This window comes from Heliangelus exortis, chromosome 3, assembly GCF_036169615.1.
Source record: "Heliangelus exortis chromosome 3, bHelExo1.hap1, whole genome shotgun sequence".
Lineage (NCBI taxonomy): Eukaryota > Metazoa > Chordata > Aves > Apodiformes > Trochilidae > Heliangelus > Heliangelus exortis.
The window spans coordinates 51,466,145-51,489,519 of record NC_092424.1 but is presented as its reverse complement, the minus strand read 5'-3'; the positions used below and the strand labels follow the sequence as shown (position 1 = coordinate 51,489,519).

The 23,375-nt window shown below is 38.5% G+C and overlaps 1 protein-coding gene across 3 annotated transcripts in view; it reads left to right on the top strand.

The window, feature by feature from the left end:
* The window catches only part of SYNE1 (spectrin repeat containing nuclear envelope protein 1), a 299,972-nt gene that overhangs the window by 262,325 nt on the left and 14,272 nt on the right, over nucleotides 1–23,375 (top strand). For all 3 annotated transcript variants that reach the window (XM_071740591.1, XM_071740590.1, XM_071740592.1), the window contains 10 exons: nucleotides 3,966–4,128; nucleotides 11,172–11,359; nucleotides 13,038–13,188; nucleotides 16,270–16,452; nucleotides 16,860–16,997; nucleotides 17,710–17,901; nucleotides 18,777–19,107; nucleotides 19,950–20,018; nucleotides 21,997–22,139; nucleotides 22,960–23,086. In XM_071740591.1, the coding sequence (XP_071596692.1) occupies nucleotides 3,966–4,128; nucleotides 11,172–11,359; nucleotides 13,038–13,188; nucleotides 16,270–16,452; nucleotides 16,860–16,997; nucleotides 17,710–17,901; nucleotides 18,777–19,107; nucleotides 19,950–20,018; nucleotides 21,997–22,139; nucleotides 22,960–23,086 (1,685 nt within the window). The remainder of the gene's footprint in view (nucleotides 1–3,965; nucleotides 4,129–11,171; nucleotides 11,360–13,037; nucleotides 13,189–16,269; nucleotides 16,453–16,859; nucleotides 16,998–17,709; nucleotides 17,902–18,776; nucleotides 19,108–19,949; nucleotides 20,019–21,996; nucleotides 22,140–22,959; nucleotides 23,087–23,375) is intronic.

Below are 23,375 nucleotides of genomic sequence, written 5' to 3'. Positions count from 1 at the left end.
AAAGGCAGAGTTGGAGAGAGGCTGTATATATAACGTATTTCAGATTTAACTTCCAGAAGCTGCACATATTAATGACTATTTTGTACCTGAGTGTAATGTTTAAACCCAGCCTACATAATATTTGATTATTGACCCATCTTCTCTTTTTTGTTCTTCACATTATTCTTCTAGAAGTTTTTCTGTTGTTGTTAGGGTTCTACTAATTCAGTGTTTGAAAGAGGAAACTAATTTGAAGAGCAAATATAACAGGTGGTGCTAGTGTCCTGGTACACAGTAGAAATGTAATTTGGATTCTAAACCTTTCTTTCATCATAAAATGTTTTTTTCAATGGTGTTTTGAAACTTATTTTATTAGTGTATTATTTTTCATTATTTTAAGAGTATGTTTTTCCTAAAAATATCTTGAGTTGTGAGGAGATATTTTTCTTAAAAAACACTTTGCTTTCTACTGGCTTTGTAAAGACTCAGCTAACATGCTCTTGTTGACTCTTTTCATGTTGCTTTTAAATTATTATATTAGTAACCAGCTGGCTAATGACTAATGCAGTAGCTATGAGTTCTGTATGATTCATTGTTAGGTATTTACAAGATTGTTCCTCTTTAAATTAAGTGGAATCTAAGACTATCTATTTTAGGACTAGTAGAATTAAAGGTAATTGCTCTTAATTTTAGCTCCAGGTTGTTTTCCTATTGCCTTTTCTTAGTGTGAAATAAACATTTTAAAGTTATTACATTCTTGGTGAAACTGAGGTGCAGTAATTGAAACATGGAAGTGTAAGCCTCAGAAACCCGTTCAATTTTTTTTTTTTGTTTACTGCCTTTTCACCAGTAAACCATAAAAACAATTCAGTTCTGCAGTATTTTTCTTTCTGAGAGTAAAATGTAAAATGGATCAAGGCTATGTGTGTTATATAAAAAATGACCTTTAAAACAACCATATCGTGGGTCCACCAGCCCCTTGATTTCAATGCCGAATCTTCATTATCAAGTAGCGGAGTTATCTCAAGGCTCCAGTAACATGCACAGTGCTGCAACAAAAGTATAACATGATTATTGGAATAATTACCTACTTAAACATAGCTTTTAAAATTAAATCTCAAATGATTAAAATTATAGTTGGCTAGAAATCCCACATACTTGAATGGTTTATAATTTGACCTTTGTTGCTAAGCAGGGCTTTTAGCTTTATTAGCTTTCAGGTCCTACCCTTAGAGTGGCAAGGTAGGATTTTGAGCTGTTACATTTTTAAGAGAGATTTTTTGTTGCAAACACATTATGTAATTATCAATATTCAATAAGGTGAAGAGCACAGGTATCTTGCCTGCTAAAATTCAGAAGGAAAAATTATAGATGTGATTGATTATATATTTATGTTCTTTGTTCACGGATAGTTTTCAGAGTAGCTGGAGGCAAAACAACATGTTGCAGTTGCTAAAAAAAGTAAGCCCGGCAGACTCCAAGAAGCTCTTGTTTATTTGTTTCTATTTGTACTATGAGCAGGGAGGCTGTCATGTTAGATGCTGTACAAAAAAAGAACAGTGTTCAAATGTAGGAGAGACAGGGAGAGAGTGGTCCTCTGCTCCTCTCCTTTTTTTTTTTTTTTTAGCTTCTGGAATTTGACTGCAGAGAATTGCAACTGTTTGGCAGGAGGGAGGGCCCAGCAGTAGGTTTTAGTTGGTGTGTTTTTTCAATATGTCTCACTTTTTTTTCTTTTTCTGTCTTATGTAACCTATGTCATATTACTGCAAATCACTGTTTTTGTTTTTGTGTTGACAAGGATGTATTCCCATGCAGCCTGCCTGAGTGAAATGGGTCACTTTCTAAATGACAGGCTCTTTATCAGGTGTTGCACAGCAGTAAGGGTACTACTACACATTTGCAAAACTGTGCAGAAAAGCCTGGTTTGTAGCTTGGGACTGCAAATGGTAGGGTGACATTGCCTACTCAAGGCTGGCATGACTCGTTTTTCCCTTTCCCACTCCAGTGTGCCTGAAAAGATCAGCAGCATTCAACCTTGAAAACCTAAACAGCAAATGGGCAGCTTTCACTCCTCTTAATTAATGTCAGAGACTGATAAGCTGTTATGTGAGCTCTGGAAGAGCAATAGCCAACCTTATTGTTCTCCCTGTGAACAAGTTTCAGTTGGTCCAGTCCCACAGAACACCCTATGTACAACCATAGGTGATGAGCAGATGATGCCCCCAGGCATTGCTTTTTCTCCTAGTATGTGTTCAAGTCTAAACACACATCTGTGTTTTGGAATGATCTGATCATAGGAACTGGAGCAGCCTTTCAACAGGTTTGTGTTGATTCAGCCCCCGCACAGCCAGATTTTCACATTACCAACATTTTCTCCAAACACCAAGATTTGTTTCACATCAGAACTCTGTAGCTGCTGATCATGAGATTCTAGCAGGAGGATGCATTCAAACTTTTCTTAAGTGTCTTTGGTGCTAAAGAGTCACAGTTTGACTATCTGTGATCTAAAGAGTGAGCTAGAAAGAGACAAAAAAATGAAATATCTAAGTTTTTTAAGTTGACATCAAGATCTCTGCATTTTCCTTTTGTAAGGAAAGGACACCCACTATACCTTCTTTGTGGTCAGCTGCAACTACTTCTTTAAATATGGAAACCCTTGATAAATTTGCTGGCTAGTATGAAAAAAAAAGTTAAATGCTCTGTTCGAAGTATAGGATAGTCAGGTGGTATTTTGTTTGTTTGACAAATCTGGCAATCTTGTATTTTTTAATTCGATTTAGTCAGTTTGTCTGCAGCTACATTCATCTCTTAAAGCTTTCTGATACAGAAACAGTTAAGTGGAAGAGCAATGAAAGCATAAAGGAGGATGTTACTCAAAATTATTTGTGGTACTACAAATACAGAAAAAAAATAAAAATAAATTAAAAAAAAAAAGAAAGCTTAGGAACCATTTCAGAATTCACTAGTGTATGTTTTGTAACACAGGGGTAGGAAGCGGGAAATTATGGACAGACATTTTTTTCATTTGAAATGGGAGGAAGGAATAAATATCATTATAGGATGAAGGTTTGTCCAAATTTTCCTCACTCTTAAGCCTAATGTTCCTTTAAGTAAAAAAATCCCACTATTTAGTTTTCCCCAGCCATTGCTGTTGCAGGGTCAGGGTCTCAAGAAAACACTACTTAGAAATCACCATGCAGTTACATTCCAGTTTCATCTGTTTAAATATGGAGTAGTCCATGAAGACCAAGAACAACTTAAATCAACCCTTGGGATTCAGGGATTTTCACTAAGTCCTCAGCTGGACGTCTCTGTCTAAAAGTTATTCAGTGAAAAATCTTCACACTGAAACAGGTTGTCCAGAGAAGTGGTGGATGCCCCATCCCTGGAAACATTCAAGGTCAGGTTGGACAGGGATCTGAGCAACCTGTGCCAGTTAAAGGTGTTCGTGCTTGTTGCAAGAGGGTTGGACTAAATGATCTTGGGTCTTTTCCAGCCCAAACCATTCTCTGATATGTTTAGAAATCACCAGGATGAAAAGGCTTGTTCACTCCTATTCACAGTGTACTCCACCACCAGCACTCATTAAAGGGATAAATTATTTGTAGTCATCTACATGAGATTCTGTCATCTGTTGGTTACATAACTAAATTACTTGAGTTGTTTTGGGGCTTTAGTGTGTGTGAATTCATTAAAAAAAAAAAAAAAAAAAAAAAAGTTTTCCTTTCTTAACAAACATTTAACTGGTAAAGGTGCAGAAGCTTTGAAAATGTCATCTGGCATTAGTAAGCTCTTAATTTTTTTTTAACCAGAACTTCTTAATACAGGACTATTTGCACATGTAATTAATATATTACATAATAAAGGAAGACTTTAGAACAGAACTTACCATCTAAGTTGAATGTCTGTGAAAACTTCCTGAAACACATGCTGTGGAAATTCTCCTTCAAGGTGTACTTATTCTGCTGTTTGCTTTTTCTTTACAGGGTAAAGAAATTGAAGGAGACCCTCGTTGCAGTGCAGCAACTGGATAAAAACATGAGTAGCCTGAGATCTTGGCTTGCCCACATTGAATCAGAGCTGTCCAAACCTATCGTCTATGAAACTTGTGATTCTGAGGAGATACAAAGGAAGCTAAATGAACAGCAGGTAAAACACAACACACTTATGAGGTGCACCATGAGATGGGGAGAACCAAAGTAGAGTGAGTGTCTTTGGGTTGCCCATACCCAGCTCAGTGCTGAGAGGGCATGAGGCAAAGAAGTGTTTATATACCAAGGAGAGTGGTACTTACTGTGTCACTTATAGAGCCTTCTTTGACATCGAGCCCACCAGGAGCTGATTGACCTTTCCTGGAAAGGTAAGGCAAAGAGAGATGTAACCTGAACAACTTAATTGCAATTGGTTTTCTTTTGTGGTTTCCGTTTGTTTGAATTGTCTGTTCCCAGAGGCAAAACTGACACCTATTGGGTCTTGCAAAGTTTGCGCAGAGTTTGCACATGCTTGAAAATTACTATTTTTTAGCAAATTTTCTAACTTATTTTTATTTTGCAGCTTGTTTGAGAATCACTTTGCACGCAAAGATGCATGAGCTATAGCTGTGAAGTTAAAATCATAAAATCATAGAGTGGTTTGTGTTGGAAATCAGCTAGTTTCAACCCCCTTGCCACCTTCCACTGGACCAGGTTGCTCAAAGCTCCATCCAATCTCTCCTTGAACACTTCAAGGGCGGGGGCATCCACAGCTTCCCTGGGCAACCTGTCCCAGTCTCTTACTACCCTTACAGTAAAGAATTTCTTCCTAATATCCCATTTCTCAGCTTAACACCATCCCCTCTCATCCTTTCACTATATGGCCTTGTAAAAAGTCCCTACACAGCTTTCTTGTAGGCCCCTTCCAGGTACTGGAAGGCAGCTATAAGGTCTGCCTGGAGCTTTCTCTTCTCCAGGCTGAACAGCCCCAATTCTTTCAGCCTGTCTTCATAGGAGAGGTTCTCTAGTTTTTCCCAGCCGTTGCTGTTGCAGGGTCAGGGTCTCAAGAAAACACTACTTAGAAATCACCATGCAGTTACATTCCAGTTTCATCTGTTTAAATGGAATCATTTAATGATTCCATTAAATCATCTTCTTGGGCCTCCTCTGGACCTGCTCCAACAGCTCCATTTCCTTCCTGTGCTGGGGACCGCAGAGCTGGATGCACTACTCTAGATGGGGTCTCATGAAAGAACAGAAGAAATACCTCCATCAACCTGCTGGCCATGCTTCTTTTGATGCCACTCAGGTTGGCTTTCTGGACTGCAATTGCTCATTACTGGCTCATGTTGAGCTGCTCATCAGCCAACACCCCCAAGTCCTTCTCTTCAGGACTCCTCACTGTCTCAGGCTGTATTTGTGCTTGGAATTGCCCTGGCCCACGTGCAGGACCTTACATTTTGCCTTGTCGTACATCATGTGGTTTGCACGGGTCCATCTCTCAATCCTATAAGGGTGTATTATCCTTACCACAGTGTATCATCCTTACCACACAGCTTGGTGTCATCACCAGACTTGCTGAAGTTGCACTTGATCCCACCACCAATGTTACTGGCAAAGGTGTTAAACAGCAACAGACCAAGTACAGGCCCTTGAGAAATGCCACTAATCACTGGTGTCCCTTTGGACATCAAGCAGTTCACTGCAATGCTTGGAGCGTGACCATCCAGATGGTTCATTATCCACTGAGAGATCCATCTGTAAAGTCCCTGTCTCCCCAGTTTAGACACAGGGATGTTGTGCAGGATGGTGTTGAACACTTTGCACAAGTCCAGGAACATGACATCAGTTGCTCTTCGCTTATCCAGCAGTGTTGTGGCCCCATCATAGAAGGCCACCAAATTTATTGGGTAAAATTTACCTTCAGTGATGCCATGTTGACTGTCACCAGTCATATCCTTATTTTACATGTGCCTTAGCATGGATTCCAGAAGGATTTGCTATATGACCTTACTGGGCATAGAGGTGAGACTGGCCTGCAGTTCCCCAAGTCTTCTTTTTTTTTCTTTAAAAATGAGGGTTGTGTTTCCCCTTTTCTAATCAGTAGGAACTTCACCAGCCTAATATAATTTCTCAGGTATGATTGATAGTACCTTAGCAATTTCATCTTCCAGTTTCCTTGGTACCTGTGGCTGTTCTGGGAACCTGTATCTTATCAGTTCCCATGGATTTGTGCAGCTTCAGGTTCCTTATGTGGTCTTGAACCTTACCAACCCTGCGCTTGCCTTCTGTGACTTGAGCGCTGTGGTTTGAGCCCTTGCTGGCAAAGACTGAGGCAAAAAAGTCACTGAATACCTCAGTGTTGTCCATATCCCAGGTAACCAGGTCTCCCATATCCTTCTGGAGAGGGCCCACGATTCCCTTGTCCTCCTTTTAGCACTAGAATACTGGTGGAAGCTTTTCATAAAATCACAAAATTTTTCTAGTTGGAAAAAAATGTTAAGGTCCTCAAGTCCAACCATAACCTAACTTTACCAACCATTAACCTAACTCTGCCAAGTCCAGTGCTTAAACCATGTTCCTGAGCACCACATCTACACATCTTTTAAACACCTCCATGGACAGTGATTCAACCACATCCCTGGGCTGCCTGTTCCAGTGTTTAATAACCTTTTCAGTGAAGAAGTTTCTTCTGTACCTAATCTGAACCTCCCCTGTTGCATCTTGAGTCTATTTCCTCTTGTCCTGTTGCTTGCTACAGGGAAAAAGAGACCAATCCCCACCTGGCTACAGCCTCGTTTGTAGAGAGGTTGTAGAGAGTGATAATGTCTCCTTTCAGACTCTTCCAGACTAAACAACCCCAATTTCCTCAGCTTCTCCTGGTAATATTTGTTCTCTGGACCCTCCACCAGCTTTGTTGCCTTTTTCTGGACATGTTCGAGCATCTCAGTGCCCTTCTTGAAATGAAGAGCCCAGAACTGAACACGTTGTTTGAGGTGCGGCCTCACCAGTGCTGAGTAAAGGGGGCCAATCGCTTACCTAGTCCTGCTGGCAATGTTATTTCTGATGCAAGCCAGGTTGCTGTTGGCCTTCTTGGCCACCTGGGTACAGTGCTGGCCCATAGTCAACTGGTTGTCAATCAACACCTCCAGGACCTTTCCTCTGGGTAGGTCATTGCATGGCATTGTTGTGACCCAAATTCAGGACCCAGCACGTGGCCTTGTTGGACCTCATACAATTGGTCCCATCCCATCAATCTAGTCTATTCAGGTTCCACTGTAGAGCCTTCCTACCCTGAGACAGACCAACACTTCCTCCCAACACAATATCATCTGCAAATTTTGTGAGGGTGCACTCAGTCCCCTCATCCAGGTCATTGATAAAGATAATAGTTAGTTCTCTTTAATAAAGAGAACTGTCCCCATCACTCTTCTTACTGCCACCCTCCCACTTCCCTTTTATGTACAAGTGTGTCCAGGAGCAACTTGTTCATCCATACAGGGCTCCTGGTGTTTTTGCCTGACTTCCTCTTTGCTCTAGAGTTTGGAGTAGGTGATCATTGAATATTGCTTTCTTGGGTTTCTTTTCCATCCAGGGCTTTATCCCGTGGTACTCTACCAAGCAGTTCTCTGAAGAGGCCAACATCTGCCCTCTTGACATCCAGGATAGTGAGCTTCCTGTGTGCCCTCCTCTCTGCCCTGAGGGTCTTGAACTCCACCATTTCATGGTCGCTATAAACGAGGCTGTCCTTGAGCTTCACATTCTTCACCGGCCCTTCTCTTTGTTGGCTCCTCTTTCATTTGGGGGTTATGATCAACGCATTCCAGGAACTTCCTGTATTGCTTATGCCTTTCTGTGTTGTCCCTCCAAAAGATATTGGGGTGGTTGAAGACACCTCCAGGGACAAGGGATTGTGAACAGGAGGCTACACCTGTCTGTCTATGAAGGGCCTCATCCAACCAAAATTGTTTGGTTTATAGCATTCAAGCCTTTAGAAGGTGCTACCACAAAATACTCAACAGTGGCACAGGCGGAAAACTAGTTGAGTCAACCAGATTTTTGGTATTAAAACTAATGTTACTCCTAAGATTATTTACTGTACTTTCTATTTCTTGTTCCATTTCACTGCACAATGCAGTTTTACCTAGAAGCACATTATTGAAGAGGACTGTTACTCTGTTGTATTCCTGCTTGTTGTTTGGTGGCAAAAATACCTTTCTGATGCCTCACTGGATATCAGTTCTGATCTCCACAGGAGAAAGAAATGCATGGGAAGAGGAGTGTCAGAATGTTTTCAGCATAATTGATTTATGAAGTGTACAAATTGGCATTTGACCCTTTTAAGCTCAACGTGGGACTGAGACCCAAGAACCCTCTCAGAGTTTTTGCCATCTCCCCAGCTGATTTGTTATATGGCTGCACAGAATTGTTTGTTAACATTCCATATGTAAACAATACAGGAATAATTTATAGCACACAAGCATCGCTAATGTGTGGTGTTTTGGAGTCGGATGAAGTGGAGAGCAGGGCTAAACATTGTGATCAACAAAGTAGATACTTGAGGTTTTTTTACTAGCAATTTGAGCAGGCATCCCACAGTTTGTTGCAATCAATTCTTAGGGGACTTAATCTGGGCACAGAAACTGATGGTTCCTTGTGGTGATCCCCATGCAGTGACAGTGTGCAGTGATATTCTGTAGAAGCGTGACTGATTTAATTTTGAACTCCAGAGGCAACAAATGGAGGTGACTCTTATCCTGGGATGGTGCCATATTTAGAAAGTTGTTGATAATTTGATTTTGTAGCACTGAAAGCCATGGTTACAAGAATAATACTAATTTTTAAGGCCCACCCACTTTCAATGTATTGCAATCAGTATTTTTGCTAGTCAGAGGCTATGTCACTATTCACTGCACCTCAGAAGGCCAGCATGTTGACCATCTCCTGAAATATTTCATCCCTCTTTCTTCTTTTGTTAGTCATTCTGTTTTTTCCATGTTAATCATTCTCTGAGGTGATGTTATCTTTGCTTCTTGTACTGCTACTAGTCATTAATATACAAATCTATTTTAAAAATATTACACTACAAAAAAGGCAGGCCAAATTCTATTTCTGTAACTCCACTATCTACTTATCTGTATTAACTTCAGCCAAGAATCACCTTTGCAGATTGCTGGTCTGTGTATTGAAATTAAAGATATAATTGAAGCTGGATGTCCTGGGGAAGGTAGGATAACTTCACCGCAGTGTTTTCCTGGGGTTGCAAACTGCATTTCGAGAATTATTTGCTTGCTTACTTTCTCAAACTGCTACCACTGGAAATGTGGGAAAAAATTTGGACCGACAAAGGAAAAAAAGCTGTATGTGGGTGACAGCACTGCGTAAAAGTTATGCTCCTTTGTGAATTAACCCAAAGGCCTTTGAAAGTCTGGGAAAGAAATACAAGACTATGGAGAAAGAAACAGTGTAGATGTTGCTTGTAGAAATGTTCTGTGTGTGAATAAAAAAGTCTGAAGTCTTTAAGAATACTCAGAACTCTACCAACTGGCAGTTCTCACATCTGTTCTGCTCCAAAACAGCAGAGAGGAACGTGCTTAGCCTCAAGTCTCAGTGTGTGTTTCATAGAGTAGTGCATCTGTTTATAGTAGCCACCCTTATATATAGTAGCCACCCTTTCTCCCTACCTTCGGAGTGGGTAGAGAGAAGAATAAGCATTTGGACATAATGTTGAAAGAGTATAATACAGGCAAGGGAAAGTGAAACGACCAGAGCTGAGGAAAAAGTATGATTTTCCACTTCATGGAAATGAAGTAGATGTTCACAAAATAGCTTTCTGTTTCACAGATGAGAAGCAGGAATATATTAAACTCCAGTTATCACAGCCAGACAAATCAAGTGATTGGTACAAGTTGAGCTCCATTTCAGATTTGCTGGGGGTTTTAGATTCTATATTTACATCTCATTTCCGGCTGGAAGGCATTTTCAGTATATCATATTGCTAGCTGTGAGAAAAGTTCCTCTAGTTAGATCTTAAATGTGTGTAGACATAATAAGTTGACATCATATTTCCCTTTGCATGTTACAGTTTACTTCACTGGCATAATTGGAAAGAGCAGTTTATTTCTACTTATCCTCAAGCTGCCAAGTTCTTGTTCTCCCAAATGAAAGAATAATATTAATTCTAAATGAATTCTTCATCTAAATCAGAAGTGAACATATTATTCTAGAAGCAACATACCATTTTTGATGTATTCCTGTCAGTTGTTCTTAGTCACTATTGGAATTATGTTGTCTTGGCTTTGTTACTGTCCATTCTGATTATTCTGTATAGCATTGTGATGATTCATTGCAAATGTAGGCAGCAGTCAAGGAAGGTTTCTTTTCCTTGCACTGCTTCAGCTTCAATAGCCCATTACTTCTATGGCTTGTCTTAACTTGAACCTGTTGCTAAAAACTGAAGCTGAAACATATTTTCAAGGTGAAACTTTATCATTACTGTAAAATAAGCCACTGCAACCAAGAAACCAAGAGAAGAAATAATACTGATCACACTGAGTGAGCTTTAAGATAGTGTGAGGGCATTTTCTTAAGCTGTCCTGAATTTCACTTTTCCATTTCCAATGAAAAAGATATAGAATTGGAAAGCTGAGGGGGGGAAAATAAAAAATCTACTGGAGTCTATAGCAGACTGGAATCTACTGTTCAACATGTACTGCTGCTGATCTCCATGTAAAAAATGCCACTTTGCAGCTAGCTCACCTGGGAAACAGTAGGTTCACAAATCATACTTCTGCTAAACCCTCACAGTAGTTAAGAACATATTTTCTTGTCACAATTCTGTTACTAACTTCTGCCTTACTCTGTGATAATGGGAAAGGGCTGTGAATGGTCCCACCATTTACTGGTGATGTTGATTAAATATATGTGAAAGATGCTCAGCTGAGCATGCAGAGCTCTGTCAGTTTGTCCCAGGTGATGGTGGTGTTTGTAATCCCTGGGAGAGCTGTGCATGCTGCCGGGTTCACCTGACCTCCTTGATAACATTGCAACACGTATTTGTGCAGATGCAGTCTCTTAATAGGTATTCACTGGATGTTTTTATTCTGTTTGCAAGCCTTTTGCAGCATAAATGTATCTGTACATAACATAGTATAACATAAATGTATTTGTATTCATGCATGTTTGGCAATTTCTCTTAAGAATTAATTTCTTTAACTTCAGGAACTTCAGAGGGACATAGAGAAACATAGCACTGGAGTTGCATCTGTTCTCAATCTGTGTGAAGTGCTTCTTCATGACTGTGATGCTTGTGCCACAGAAGCAGAGTGTGACTCTATCCAACAGGCTACACGCAATCTGGACAGAAGGTGGAGGAATATTTGTGCAATGTCAATGGAAAGGCGACTTAAGTAAGTCTAAAATATCTACAGATAAGTATTTCCTTCCCCAGGCACAAAACTAGGATGTGATATGACAGTGTGGTAGTACTGAAGAAAAAGGTGTAGGGGTCAGAAAAAGATTAGTTATTGTATAAAAGCCAATAGTTGTTATGCTGTGGGGAAAAAGAATAAATTTCAGGTTGTGTCTTTATACAAGGTACAGATAGCAATTATCAAATTTTGCTCACAAGGCCTTTGATCAAACGATCTCTTATTTTCCACGCTGAATAGAAACAGTGAGACAGAAACTAGAGAAAGCTTAGCTGATAGCAGTGACTCCCACTAATTTAGAAAACATGACCTAGAAGAGAAAATTATAACCCTTAAGTTTACTCTTAAGCTACTGAGTCTGATGGGGAAACTAGTTATTGAGTGTATGGAATGTTATTCCAAATGCTAGGGTTTTCATACACCTAAAGTTCCTCAACAGTTTTTCTTATGTCTGATTTTGCTTATTTGGAAGAATTTTGGTACTGAATGTTCATCCAGAATGTCCTCATCTGTCTCTGTCTGCAGATTGCTATCTTTAAGTAATCTTATACTATAAGCATGGTAATTCTTGTGTAGAATATATAAAAAAATACATTTTATAAGCTCTATTTATTAGTTTGTCTTGAAAACATACAGGCTTTTCATACCTTTGTGTCCAGCAAATTAATTCAGATCTATTTTAAATTATGCGGAACAATACATAGAACTCTAGTTTATTTCCTTGTAATAGACACATTAGGCTATTAGTAGATTTGTACAATTAAATTAATTAAGCTGTTAGTATTTAGGATCTTTATTGTACTAGAAACAGTTAATCACATTAACTTTCCAGATGTCAAACTTCAGGTTAAACAACATATCCTCAACAAAGCATACATTTTGCATGATTCAGATCCTTTTCAGACCTTCATATCTAAGATTTGGAAAAGGTGTGTTCTTTATGTAGAAACAAGTTAAGTTCTGCTCTAATGCAACATGTTCCTAAAAAGATCCTTATATTTTAAATCAAACGGTGTTGAAGTTCTTGAGATTTTACAGTCTCAGTATTATGCCAATTTGGTTTTAGAATCAAGAGTTAGCTCCTATTTTTGCATATTCAACTGAAGTGGAATTGTTGGAATTACTTTTAGTTCTTTTTAAATAAAAATATGTTTTCCAGTATATTTTGAGCAACAGCATTTTACTACTTGTTGGTGAATTAAAAAAAAAATGTTTGTGTCCCTTTGCAGTGTACAATAATGACTAAGAACTTTATGCTTCAACATCTTTAGCATTATGTAAGAAAAAAGTTATGCAGTTAAAGGTAGTATGGAGTTTCTAATTTCTAAAATACTGACTTAGGTACCTACACTGACACTGTATTACAGAAGTTATTTAGCTTGTACTCAGATTCTTAGAGCTCCTATTGCTAACTTTAGCTTTCTTTTTTATACCAAAATTAGATGAGTTAAAGAAATATCACCATCATCTTGTTCTAGCTCAGCCTGAAATAAGCCAGCATTCTCTATCGTCTGTTTATGAACCAGACTGCCTGACCTAAATTAAGAGCCAACTGTTGTCTGGTGCAATGTTAGTTTGCTGTTGTTGTTGATTAAAGTTCTGTAGGTTAGCTGTCTTTCAGTCTGAACATTCCCTGGTTTACCATTATGTATTGCAGAATTGAAGAGACATGGCGGCTATGGCAAAAGTTTTTGGATGATTACTCCAGATTTGAAGACTGGCTAAAACTTTCTGAGAGGACAGCTGCTTTCCCGAGCTCCTCTGGTGTACTTTACACAGTTGCTAAGGAAGAACTGAAGAAATTTGAGGTGATTTTTAATTGTTGAAATTTGATATCTACTGGTCACGTTATGTCAGGCAGCTGGCGTTCTTCTTTCCCATACACAAGTCACTCAGCAGAGATGCTGCATTAATATAGCTTGAGTTGGTGATTTTATAGCTGCTTTCAGTGGCAGGTTTCTAGGATTAAGAAAGAGTGGAAGGTGACAACTGAAAATTTTAGTAAATCAATCCACTCTCACTTGCTGTTTGTTTACCAAAGTTAGACTTTTCAACTTTTTTATTTCTGGAACTTTTTAAGAAGTCCAGTCAGTAAGTTCTCCAATGCATTCATAAATCTCCCTTCACCAAGGACCTCCTCAAATGCATGCTGTATGTTTTAACTATTGCTTTGAGTTTATCCCTTCTCCTCCTTCTGTGATTATCTGAACTCTTTATCCTGTTTCATACAAAGTACAGTTTCACCATTTTAGATCCTTATACCTGAAATTCATGTTCATGAATTCATGTTCATGTTCAAGTCTTGTTACATGTCTCCGTGGTGTCCCCTGTGACTTTAAAGTTAAGTGCATGCTCCAAAACTGACAAGCTGTCACTTCAGGAGATCCTTAAGAGTACATCAGATAACTGTTGTGTCTGCTGCAATGTGATAGCTCGTCTCACAATTGCTGTGGAGTGTACACCTATATGTACATGTACTTACACATGTTGTGTGGCTAGACACAGGTGAAAATCTTTGGTTCAGTGTCATATTTACGAGGAATATATCAATATGAGAGAGAAAAATTATTCTGGAGAAAGAGAACAGATTGTTTAGGTAATTCTGTACACAGTTGCTGTAAGTTGTTTGCTGTGAATAACAAATGCAAATTTTAGACAACATCCAAGACCATTTAATACTTTGGTTTAATAGTTAACTCAAAAACAGAAACTGTGAAACACTGATTAAAGTCTTTTAATTGGCATTCACATTTCTCAATGTATTAGCCAGGTTTTGTTGTTAAACACTGCCAGACTCCATTATGGTTCAGTCTTCAGTATCTTTTGTTTAGGGAATCTCTGTATGAGAATCTAATAGCACCAATACCTCAGCTGTCTTTGATTTTTACAGCTGATCTGACTCTGCCCAAAATCTGTGTCATTGAACCTCAGCCTTTATGGTTACCTTTCTACTTCTGCAGACTTTTGAAATCTTTACTGTCTACTGTATCAGCAGGAACTAGTTGTGAAGAGAACAGTTTATCAGCTTCTCCAGAAGCCTGTTTTTCCTCCAAGTGACATTAGGAATCCAAGTGACAAAAGTTGTGGTATTCAAATCCAGTCGAATTCAACAACTTCACTGTGAAGTCAATATAAAATCAGTGATATAAACATAATAACTGAAGCAGTCTTCTTCTCTTACTAGCCTTTTTTTCCCCCTAATTTTATTGTTTTCCCCTCCATATCTGCAGTTGAATTAAAAACAAAAAAAAAGTCCATCAGACTTTGTAGAAACTTTTCAGTTCCTGAGCACAGAGCTCAGAGGTGGCTCTCACTGCCTTCACTGTACAAAAGCAAACTTTTTCCTCTCCACTAGTCTATGGAGAAATGGGAAAAAAACATAGAAAGCAAAGCAACAGATGAATTCTTGTGCAGATGAGCTGAAAAAATGGAAGGCAGACAAATGCACAACTCCATCTTTTGCTGGACAAGGCTTGGTAACTAATGAAATAACTACACATGTTTAGATTTCAAGAACCTAGTAAATACAATCAGATTTGTGCTTCTAATATGGGAATTGCCTCTTTGTGTAATTTTAAATTAATTCAGTTCTACTGAGCATTTCACTCCAGTTGCAAGCCCACTTGTTCATTGTTGGTTGTCCCCTACCCAATAGGATGGTCATTCAGTTAAGGGAATGTTTACATTGAGAAGACTCTGCAGAGTTTTTGTGGTTTTTCTCTTTTTTAAACTAGTTTCTTTACTTTTGCCTCTGGTATTACAGCAGAAATGTGCTTGTTTCATTTTTAGCTTTGACCAGTAGAATATGAGAAGTCTGTATTGTTTATGTAGAAATCTCATGAGGTGGCTGATTTAATGAAAATTTATGTACAAAATTATGTTACCTAACACTTCTCCGCTAAGGATGGTGTCTGGTTTTGGGACAGATCAACTGTTGATTTCCATTGTGAAAAATATCAGAGAGCAAGTTTGCAGAACTACAATTGGAGCCAAAATCTACTTGTATTCAAAAGAAAACTGATGTATTTTATGTTTTTAAGTCTTCTTTTGAATTATTTGTTTCTGTGACAACATAATAAGTAGGGTTTATTTTTTTCATGATTAATTTTTAAAATTATTTTTGAAAATAATGATTTAGTCAGCTCCTTAAAAGATGCTTTCTCCAATTCCCTTTGTGGTTGCTAGTCACAACAGGAAGCTTACATGCTGATTCACCTACTGTTTCTGCTCCCCCACTGGGTGACTGGAGCTTTTCTAACAGTAGAGGGAGCATGAAAAATATATGGTGCAGACATACAGGCATCTGTGGTATGGGTGTTCATGAAATTTTCTTTTCATAAAAACTTCAAGTCAAAGCAGACTTGTATACAAGGATACTGAAGAAGAAAAGGTGGTTCCATGAGTACTGTTTTTTGCTATTTTTTTAAAACTCAGAATAAACAATTGCTCAAATGTATTCAATGTCTGCACTTCAGCAAAGTTAGTGTGTGTAAAGAAATCCAATGAAGCCACAAGAATTTTGGATTTCAATTTATTAAAAAAAAAAAAAGTTCATATTAATTGTTTGTGATTGTGTTTCTTTTCTCAAATGCAAAGGCATTTGTAGAGTAGAAGAGGAAGTCTTTTTTTTTGGTGCTGTTTTTTGCCATTGTAACAGATACTTGTTATGCAATTTCTCATTCAGTGAACTGTGCCAGGTTTGTATTGGGTTTTTTCCTCTCACTTTAATCAGAAGACAGCCTTTCAATAGATTAGCCCTCAGAAGACATCTGTGTCCATAGTGAAATCTCTCAGCTAACATAGGGTCAAAATAAAGGGAGAGACTTACATATGCATCCTGATTTCAATAAATGAAAATCTGATGGTGTCTTTTGTTCATATTGCTTTAGGCCTTCCAGAGACAAGTGCATGAAAGTCTGACTCAGCTGGAACTGATCAATAAACAGTATCGCCGCCTGGCCCGGGAGAACCGTACTGACTCTAACTGCAGCCTCAAGCAGATGGTTCATGAGGGGAACCAGAGATGGGACAACTTACAAAAGCGGGTTACCTCCATCCTCCGCAGGCTAAAAGTATTTTCCCAAGCCCTTCAGTTTCCCTACTATACTTTTGAATCAGAGGGTAGTCCGGAAGCTTCCAGTTTAATGCATTTGCATAGTGTTTTCGGTGGGATTTGTATTTTTTGGAAAGGTGACTTATCAGTCCACTTTGTTGAAGGTAGTCTAGGTATGAAGTTTGTAGGGAAATGCTTGGTGATCTCAAGCACCACCTCCTTCAAAAAAACAGCTTCCATAGTTCATCTAATTGTAGCTGTAGTTGATGTTACTGAAAAGGGAACTTTAGAAAACGTGTAGGAAAAGAAACAAGAAAGTCTACAGAGTTTAGTTGGGTTTGAAGGGAATGGAAGCTATTTCTGCAGAGAACCACTATTGCTAGAGTTGTTTAGACATTTCATGCCACTCCATTTTTCCACCCCCAGCATTTTATTGGCCAGCGTGAGGAGTTTGAGACAGCACGTGACAGCATCCTGGTGTGGCTAACAGAGATGGACCTGCAGCTGACCAACATTGAGCATTTCTCAGAGTGCGATGTCCAAGCAAAAATAAAGCAACTTAAGGTAAAGCATGATTGAATGGTAACTGGAGGAGAGGTGAAAGCAGGGATAAAAACATTCATGGTGGGATAATAATGTAAGAAACATTATGCATTAATGCAGCTAGATGCAGTTCCTTATTTGCAGGCTGGGACTTCAACCTCAGATGTTACGGGCTATGCCAGGTTTCAGTATGTATTTTCCTGTCAGAGGGGAAGATTTTACACTGTGAAAACTTAAAAAAAGCAAGGGTGATACTCACCATTCTGTTATCAAACAGGAGATGCTAATAAAACTATTAATGTCAAGCCTCCATAATTCTTGACACTAAAGAATTACTACATTTGTCAGTGATTCCTGCATCAGAAAAATCATTATCTGGAGAGAAAAGTATCAAATGTCGTGTTGTCCAAAATTTCAGTGTGTTAGCTTTAGCATCTGTGTTCATTCCAGACATTTGGGCATGGGCATGGCTTGTTTAGAGAAGAATTTTCTTTCCAAATACAACAAGTGAGGAATGAGATGGTAAACCATGAATTATCACTGTTTTCTGTCTAGAAAGACTGTGGACTGCTAAATTTAATTGCTCGTTGTTGCTCATGCCAGTATATTTGGAACAATCCCAGTTTGTTACCCACACCATTGTAGCTGAAAATCTCCAAGACTTGTGTTCATATTAACGTAGTTGTTGTAGTGTTGATTTCATTGATAAAGCATGGGCTTTTCTTATATGCAGGCTTTCCAGCAAGAAATTTCATTGAACAACAACAAAATTGAGCAAATAATTGTGCAGGGTGAGCAACTAATTGAGAAAAGTGAGCCGATGGATGCAGCTGTCATTGAAGAAGAACTAGATGAGCTGCGTCGTTACTGTCAAGAGGTCTTTGGACGTGTGGAACGCTATCACAAGAAACTCATCCGTCTTCCTGTGTGTATACTTACACACACACATATTTGTTTGGTTTGTTGGCATTTTACAAGTGTGAGAATGAGGGGGAAGAGAGATGTTGAAATGAAGTAACATGAAACTTCTGTAACTTCCCATAAATCCTGTGGTTTAATTCTGTTACAAGCCTGACCATCTGCTGCCCTTTGTTATATGGTATTTATGCCTGTTCATAGAGCAGACTCCCTAGACCTGGATTTTTTGTAAGTTGCCATTAAAATTCATGCAAATAGGAGATTTATAAAACTTCATAAATGGGAGTAGCAAATGTGGTACTGGTAAGAAGAACATCTTCCAGATCTGTCAGAGAGTTAATTGAGAGCTTATGGAGTTCTCTGTTGCTTAAAAAACAATGCTAAAATTATTCTCCCCATCAAAGAGATTCAAAATTTGTCTCCTGCACTGAACATAGAGCTGCATAAGTGAGAGCAAAACGATTTTTGGTAGCTCAAATCCTACTGAAGGAAAGGAACAAAACACAGGATTTTTAAAATATCAAAGAATATAATGAGAACATTGGTCACAAAAAAAATGGTCGTATATTATGACTTGATTCTGGAGTTTTCTTTAACTTTAATGCTATCTGCATTGCATCAGTAAAAAGTCTGGAGACATTTGCTTGATGTGAGACTTTCTGGTGCCTTAAGTAGTTAAAATGAGCTGGTATTGTGAGCTTTTTGCAGCTTTGTTTTTTCAGTACACTTTAAAGTAATGAGCAGAAAGTGCAAAAGAATGCAAAAATGGAAACACCAGCCATGTGACTGTTGCCTAATGCTACTTTATTTCACTGACCCAGGCTGACCATTTGGCGCCTCCGCATGTTTCATTGATCGGTTCTGTTTGCATTATGCTTCTAGCTGACAGATGATGAGCACGACCTCTCTGACAGAGAGGTGGATGTGGATGAATCAGCAGATCTCTCTGACGTGCAGTGGCATGACAAATCTGCGGACAGCATTCTCTCCCCGCACCCCTCTTCCAACCTTTCGCTGCCTCTTTCCCAGCCGGTGAGAAGCGAGCGGTCAGGGCGAGATACCCCCGCGAGCGTGGACTCCATCCCTCTGGAGTGGGATCATGACTACGACCTTAGCAGAGACCTGGAGACAGCCATTTCACGGGCACTGCACTCTGAGGAAGAAGATGGACAAGAGAAGGACTTCTACATGAGGGGGGCAGCTGGTATAACAGGTGTGGTGCTAGATTGTGTGTCTTTTTGTCTCTCCTAGTAAAAAGAAGCAGATATTATATGTGATTCCTCGGCCGGAATGCTAGTGGAAAAGTATTTTAAACAGCCTCTGTAGATTATAAATAGCTTTCCCTAAGTGATCCCAGTGGCCTTCTGGCCTTAGACAGAGTGATGGAGATTCCTGGATGACTACAACCTTGGAAAATTGCAAGGGCTCGTATGATATGACAGGGAGCTGGCTGCATATCTGTGCTTGTGGCCTGCCAGATGGGATTTGTCATCTGTAGCAGCCATGCCTCGTAAGTTGTTCCGACTACAGAAACTGTGCTGAGTATGGCAAGAAGTGTAGAGGAAACTGATGGAGAAATGCTTTGGGAAAACTCTACAAGCAAAATAATCAAGTGCTTAAGTAAATCTTAACTCAGTCCTTACCCAGGCAAGACCCCAGTGACTGAGTATTTAGCCTGAAGTGGGATCTTAGGTCTTGGTCTCCAGTGAAGTTGAAAATTTTTTCTAAGTTTGTGTGCTTTGTGTAATAAATCCTAACAAGTGAAAGTGAGCAAATGCAGCCAATGGTGAGGGAAGACATACTAGATTATTATACTATGATCTTGTGGCTGTCTTTTGCTTTCCAGGTCATTGCTCTGGAAAGAGTCAGGTTTGCCTGGACATTAAGAGACTTTGTTGCAGGCTCCCTGTGTTTCAGTCTTCATCTTTTTACCTTTTCCAGAAGGGATGTTTGCTGTTGGAACCACTTATATATTCTATCCCTTGAAAAGGGCTCATGCTGTAAGGGAACAGCCATTACTGAGCTGTCAGCTTAGACCATGCTTTTATTTTTCAGATGTAGAGATCCCCGAAACTCTTGAGGCCTATGTAACACTCACAGAAAACGCACTCAAAAATATCTCTGGTAGGCATCAAGAAAGACTAAGCATAGTGAGATGCAAATACCACAGTGCACAAGCATAACTTCTTTCTCTTGGCATCTGCTATGCTTTTCACAACTTACAAGATAAATATTTCTTATATGGCATCATTGGCATGTTAATGTAGTGGTATCCTGCTTTACTACTTGGCTTAAAGGGATTAGTAGGTGCATGGATGTAACCATGATGTTTGAAGTATTGGCCCTCCCACCTCTGCTAACTAGACTGAACTAATCAGTAGGTTATTATGGTTGGGTTTTATTCTCTGGAGTGACCCAACATTACTTAATAATTTGCTGTGTCTCTGAAAGAAGAAAGATTTCTGCAAAGATTAATGCAGAAGGAAAAGATATAGAGAAAAACCTAATTGTTTGGGTTTCTTTTTTTAACACAGCCACAGCTTGGATTGATATTTAGAGATAAACTTTTATGTTAGTTTTTGTTCCATGTAAAAACAATGCCATGGTGACATACAGTAGTTCAGTGTCTTCATCTTAGTCTTTTATATTGAGAGACTATTTTTTATTTACATTGCAGTTTTACACAAGATTAAAACTACCATTTCATTTGTTAGATTATTCTCTCTGAGGGATTAGATACACTTACAAATACCTGCTCTCATGATTTCACAGTTTTCCTCTTTTGAAATAATGGCTTCATTGCAAATTTGAAATAGCAAGCATTTAAAATCTCAACACTTGAAACACAGACCTCAGGTTCCCTTGTTACTTTTTTCTCCAAATTACTAAACTAATCTTGTGATTGATTAAGAGTGTAAATAATAGCAGGATATATAGAAAAAATTGTGTAGATTTCTCACCTGTGCAAGTTTTGAAAGTAATGAGGAGAAATGCTTTGAGCACTTCATTCTGTCTACTTGGGGTGAGGCAGTGTTTTGTGTGAAAAAAAGATTAACCATCCCAGAAGCTCCATTTTCTGTAAATAGGTTGAGAGAAAGATGCTCTTCTCCAAGAATTTTTTTAATTGTCTTTATGAATAAATTCAAATCATCTTTGCAAGCAGCTAGAAGTCAAGCACGGTGATAGAATAAGGATAAGAGAGATCTTCTGTGGTCCTCTAGGCTACAGCCTGTTTCAGATTAGAATTGGCTGCAGATAAATGATATACAAATTCAGTTGACCTCCATAAGGAAGATAAAAATCAGTTCTGCTTCAAAAATGTTAGTGTGAGTTCCAGATGGCTTGGATGAATGATATTAACCTGCAGATAACGTTAAGCATTATTTTTGTCAAACGCCTCATTGGAAAAATACTATAAATTTTGCTGCTTAGTGTGGTTGCCTAAATAAGTTGTTGTCTACTTGCTGTGGGCCTTCTAGATGTCAAGTCATCTGTGGACCTTGAGAATGCAGTTATAACTGTATCACTTAGAATCTATATACCTCTTTTAAATCATATGCAAATAAGATCTATTCATATAGATCAAAATTCCACTTTTTTTTTTTTTTTTTTTTTTAGTGGGTAGAAGTGGTACTAAGATAATTTAGGAGAAATCAAATTTTAACACAGATTTTGATCAGGAGTTTGGGCTCCAAAGTTTTATTTGAGAGTGTTTGTGAAAGGGAGCAAGGCATTCTCTCAGTCGGGTCAGAGCACACTTTGCCAAGAACTTTAGCCTTCAGACTGGTAATGAATTCTCTGACAGAAAAAGTCACTTCAGCATAGTTTGCAAGCCTGCCTTAAACTGTGTACTCTTGGATAGTATGCCTATGGCAAGCATGTTCATTGGTACAGTCATCTGTCCTCTGAGGCTGCTAACACTCTTAATGTAACTTGTTACCTGTTTGCTTTGACGTCACGCCACTCAAACTACTGCAGTCACATTTCTCCTTTACTGTCTAATCCAGATAGTGGTCCTGATATTTATTCTGCCTGGTCAAAGGATAAAAAAATTTTTGGGAAAACTTAGGTGATGGTCACATTAATTTTGGTTTTGGTACAGGAGAACCTGGATCCCTGGAAGCACATATCAGGCAGCTGGACAAGGCCTTGGACACCAGTCGTTTCCAAATACAGCAAGCAGAAAACATCATCCGCAGCAAAACACCTACAGGACCAGAGCTGGATTCTAGTTACAAAGGCTACGTGAGTGTATTTTGGAGCAGAGGTTGAATAAGCACTCACAGCTTAGATTTACTATTGAAAGAAATGTAGCTGTTTCCATAGAGCAATTAGATTCTGATTCTCAGACTTACTCACTCATATGGTTGCTACCCTTAACCACATACTACTGTTGTTTGTTACTGTTGTGTTTATAATAGCATAAGATTACAGGAACATGACTCCACAATTTTATTTTCCTATTGCATTTTTGCAGATGTCCGAAATAGTTTCTCACACGTGTTTTATTTTATCCATCTAATTATGGCATCCTTGTTTATACTCTGCTTTTAAAAGCAAGTTTTATAGCACATGCTGGTGAATTAGAAACATGCGTCATGTAAGCAAAGTTGTGTATATTAAGTATATTAAGTACATTATTAAAAAGCTTTCTCTGAGAAATTTTCTGGAAGAAAAATCTCTCTAAATCATTCAAATAATTTTATTACTGATAATTGAAAGATTAGCTGCTTGGATGCATAGTAATATTTTCACCCTTATCTTATTTTCTTCATCACATCTTCTAGTGCCTTTGCTATAGTGTCCTAACATTTAGGACTTATGGCACATATAGCCATTCAGCAAAGTTTAGCACAGTAGCACTGAATTACTTCTTAGGCTGAACTTAATGCTCTAGGTCTTGATTGCCTCCATATACATTTCATAGTATCAGGACAGATTGTTAAAGTAATAGATTTTTATCTACTTTTGGAAAATTTTGGAAGTTGCATTGCAATTTGCATTTTCCTTGCAATTACTCCTGTACAGTGCATATTGAGATGGGATTTTGTGTTTGTTAACACAGATGAAACTACTAGGTGAGTGCAGTGGAAGCATAGAATCAGTAAAAAGGCTTGGATACAAACTGAAGGAAGAAGAAGAAAAATTGTCTGGGTTTATTAACCTAAACAGTACTGAAACACAAACAGCTGGTAAGTAATCTTTAGTTTATTGATGGAAAACAGTTTTGAAAAGTAGCAAACATGCAAACTCTTTCTAAATACTTAGTATCATTTACTGACACATATATCTGGATGGCTGTATCTATTACCGTGTTCTGTATACATGGCTAAATAAGAATTGTAAAGAGTAGTGAGGAACCCCTTATATAAGCCCTATAAAGAGATTAGGCAAACAGGTGCATTTGAAGAACCTCTTCGTATCTGAGGCATAGCCCTAAGATTTTTGGAAAGTCCCTGTTGATGTAGTGCATTTTTGTTG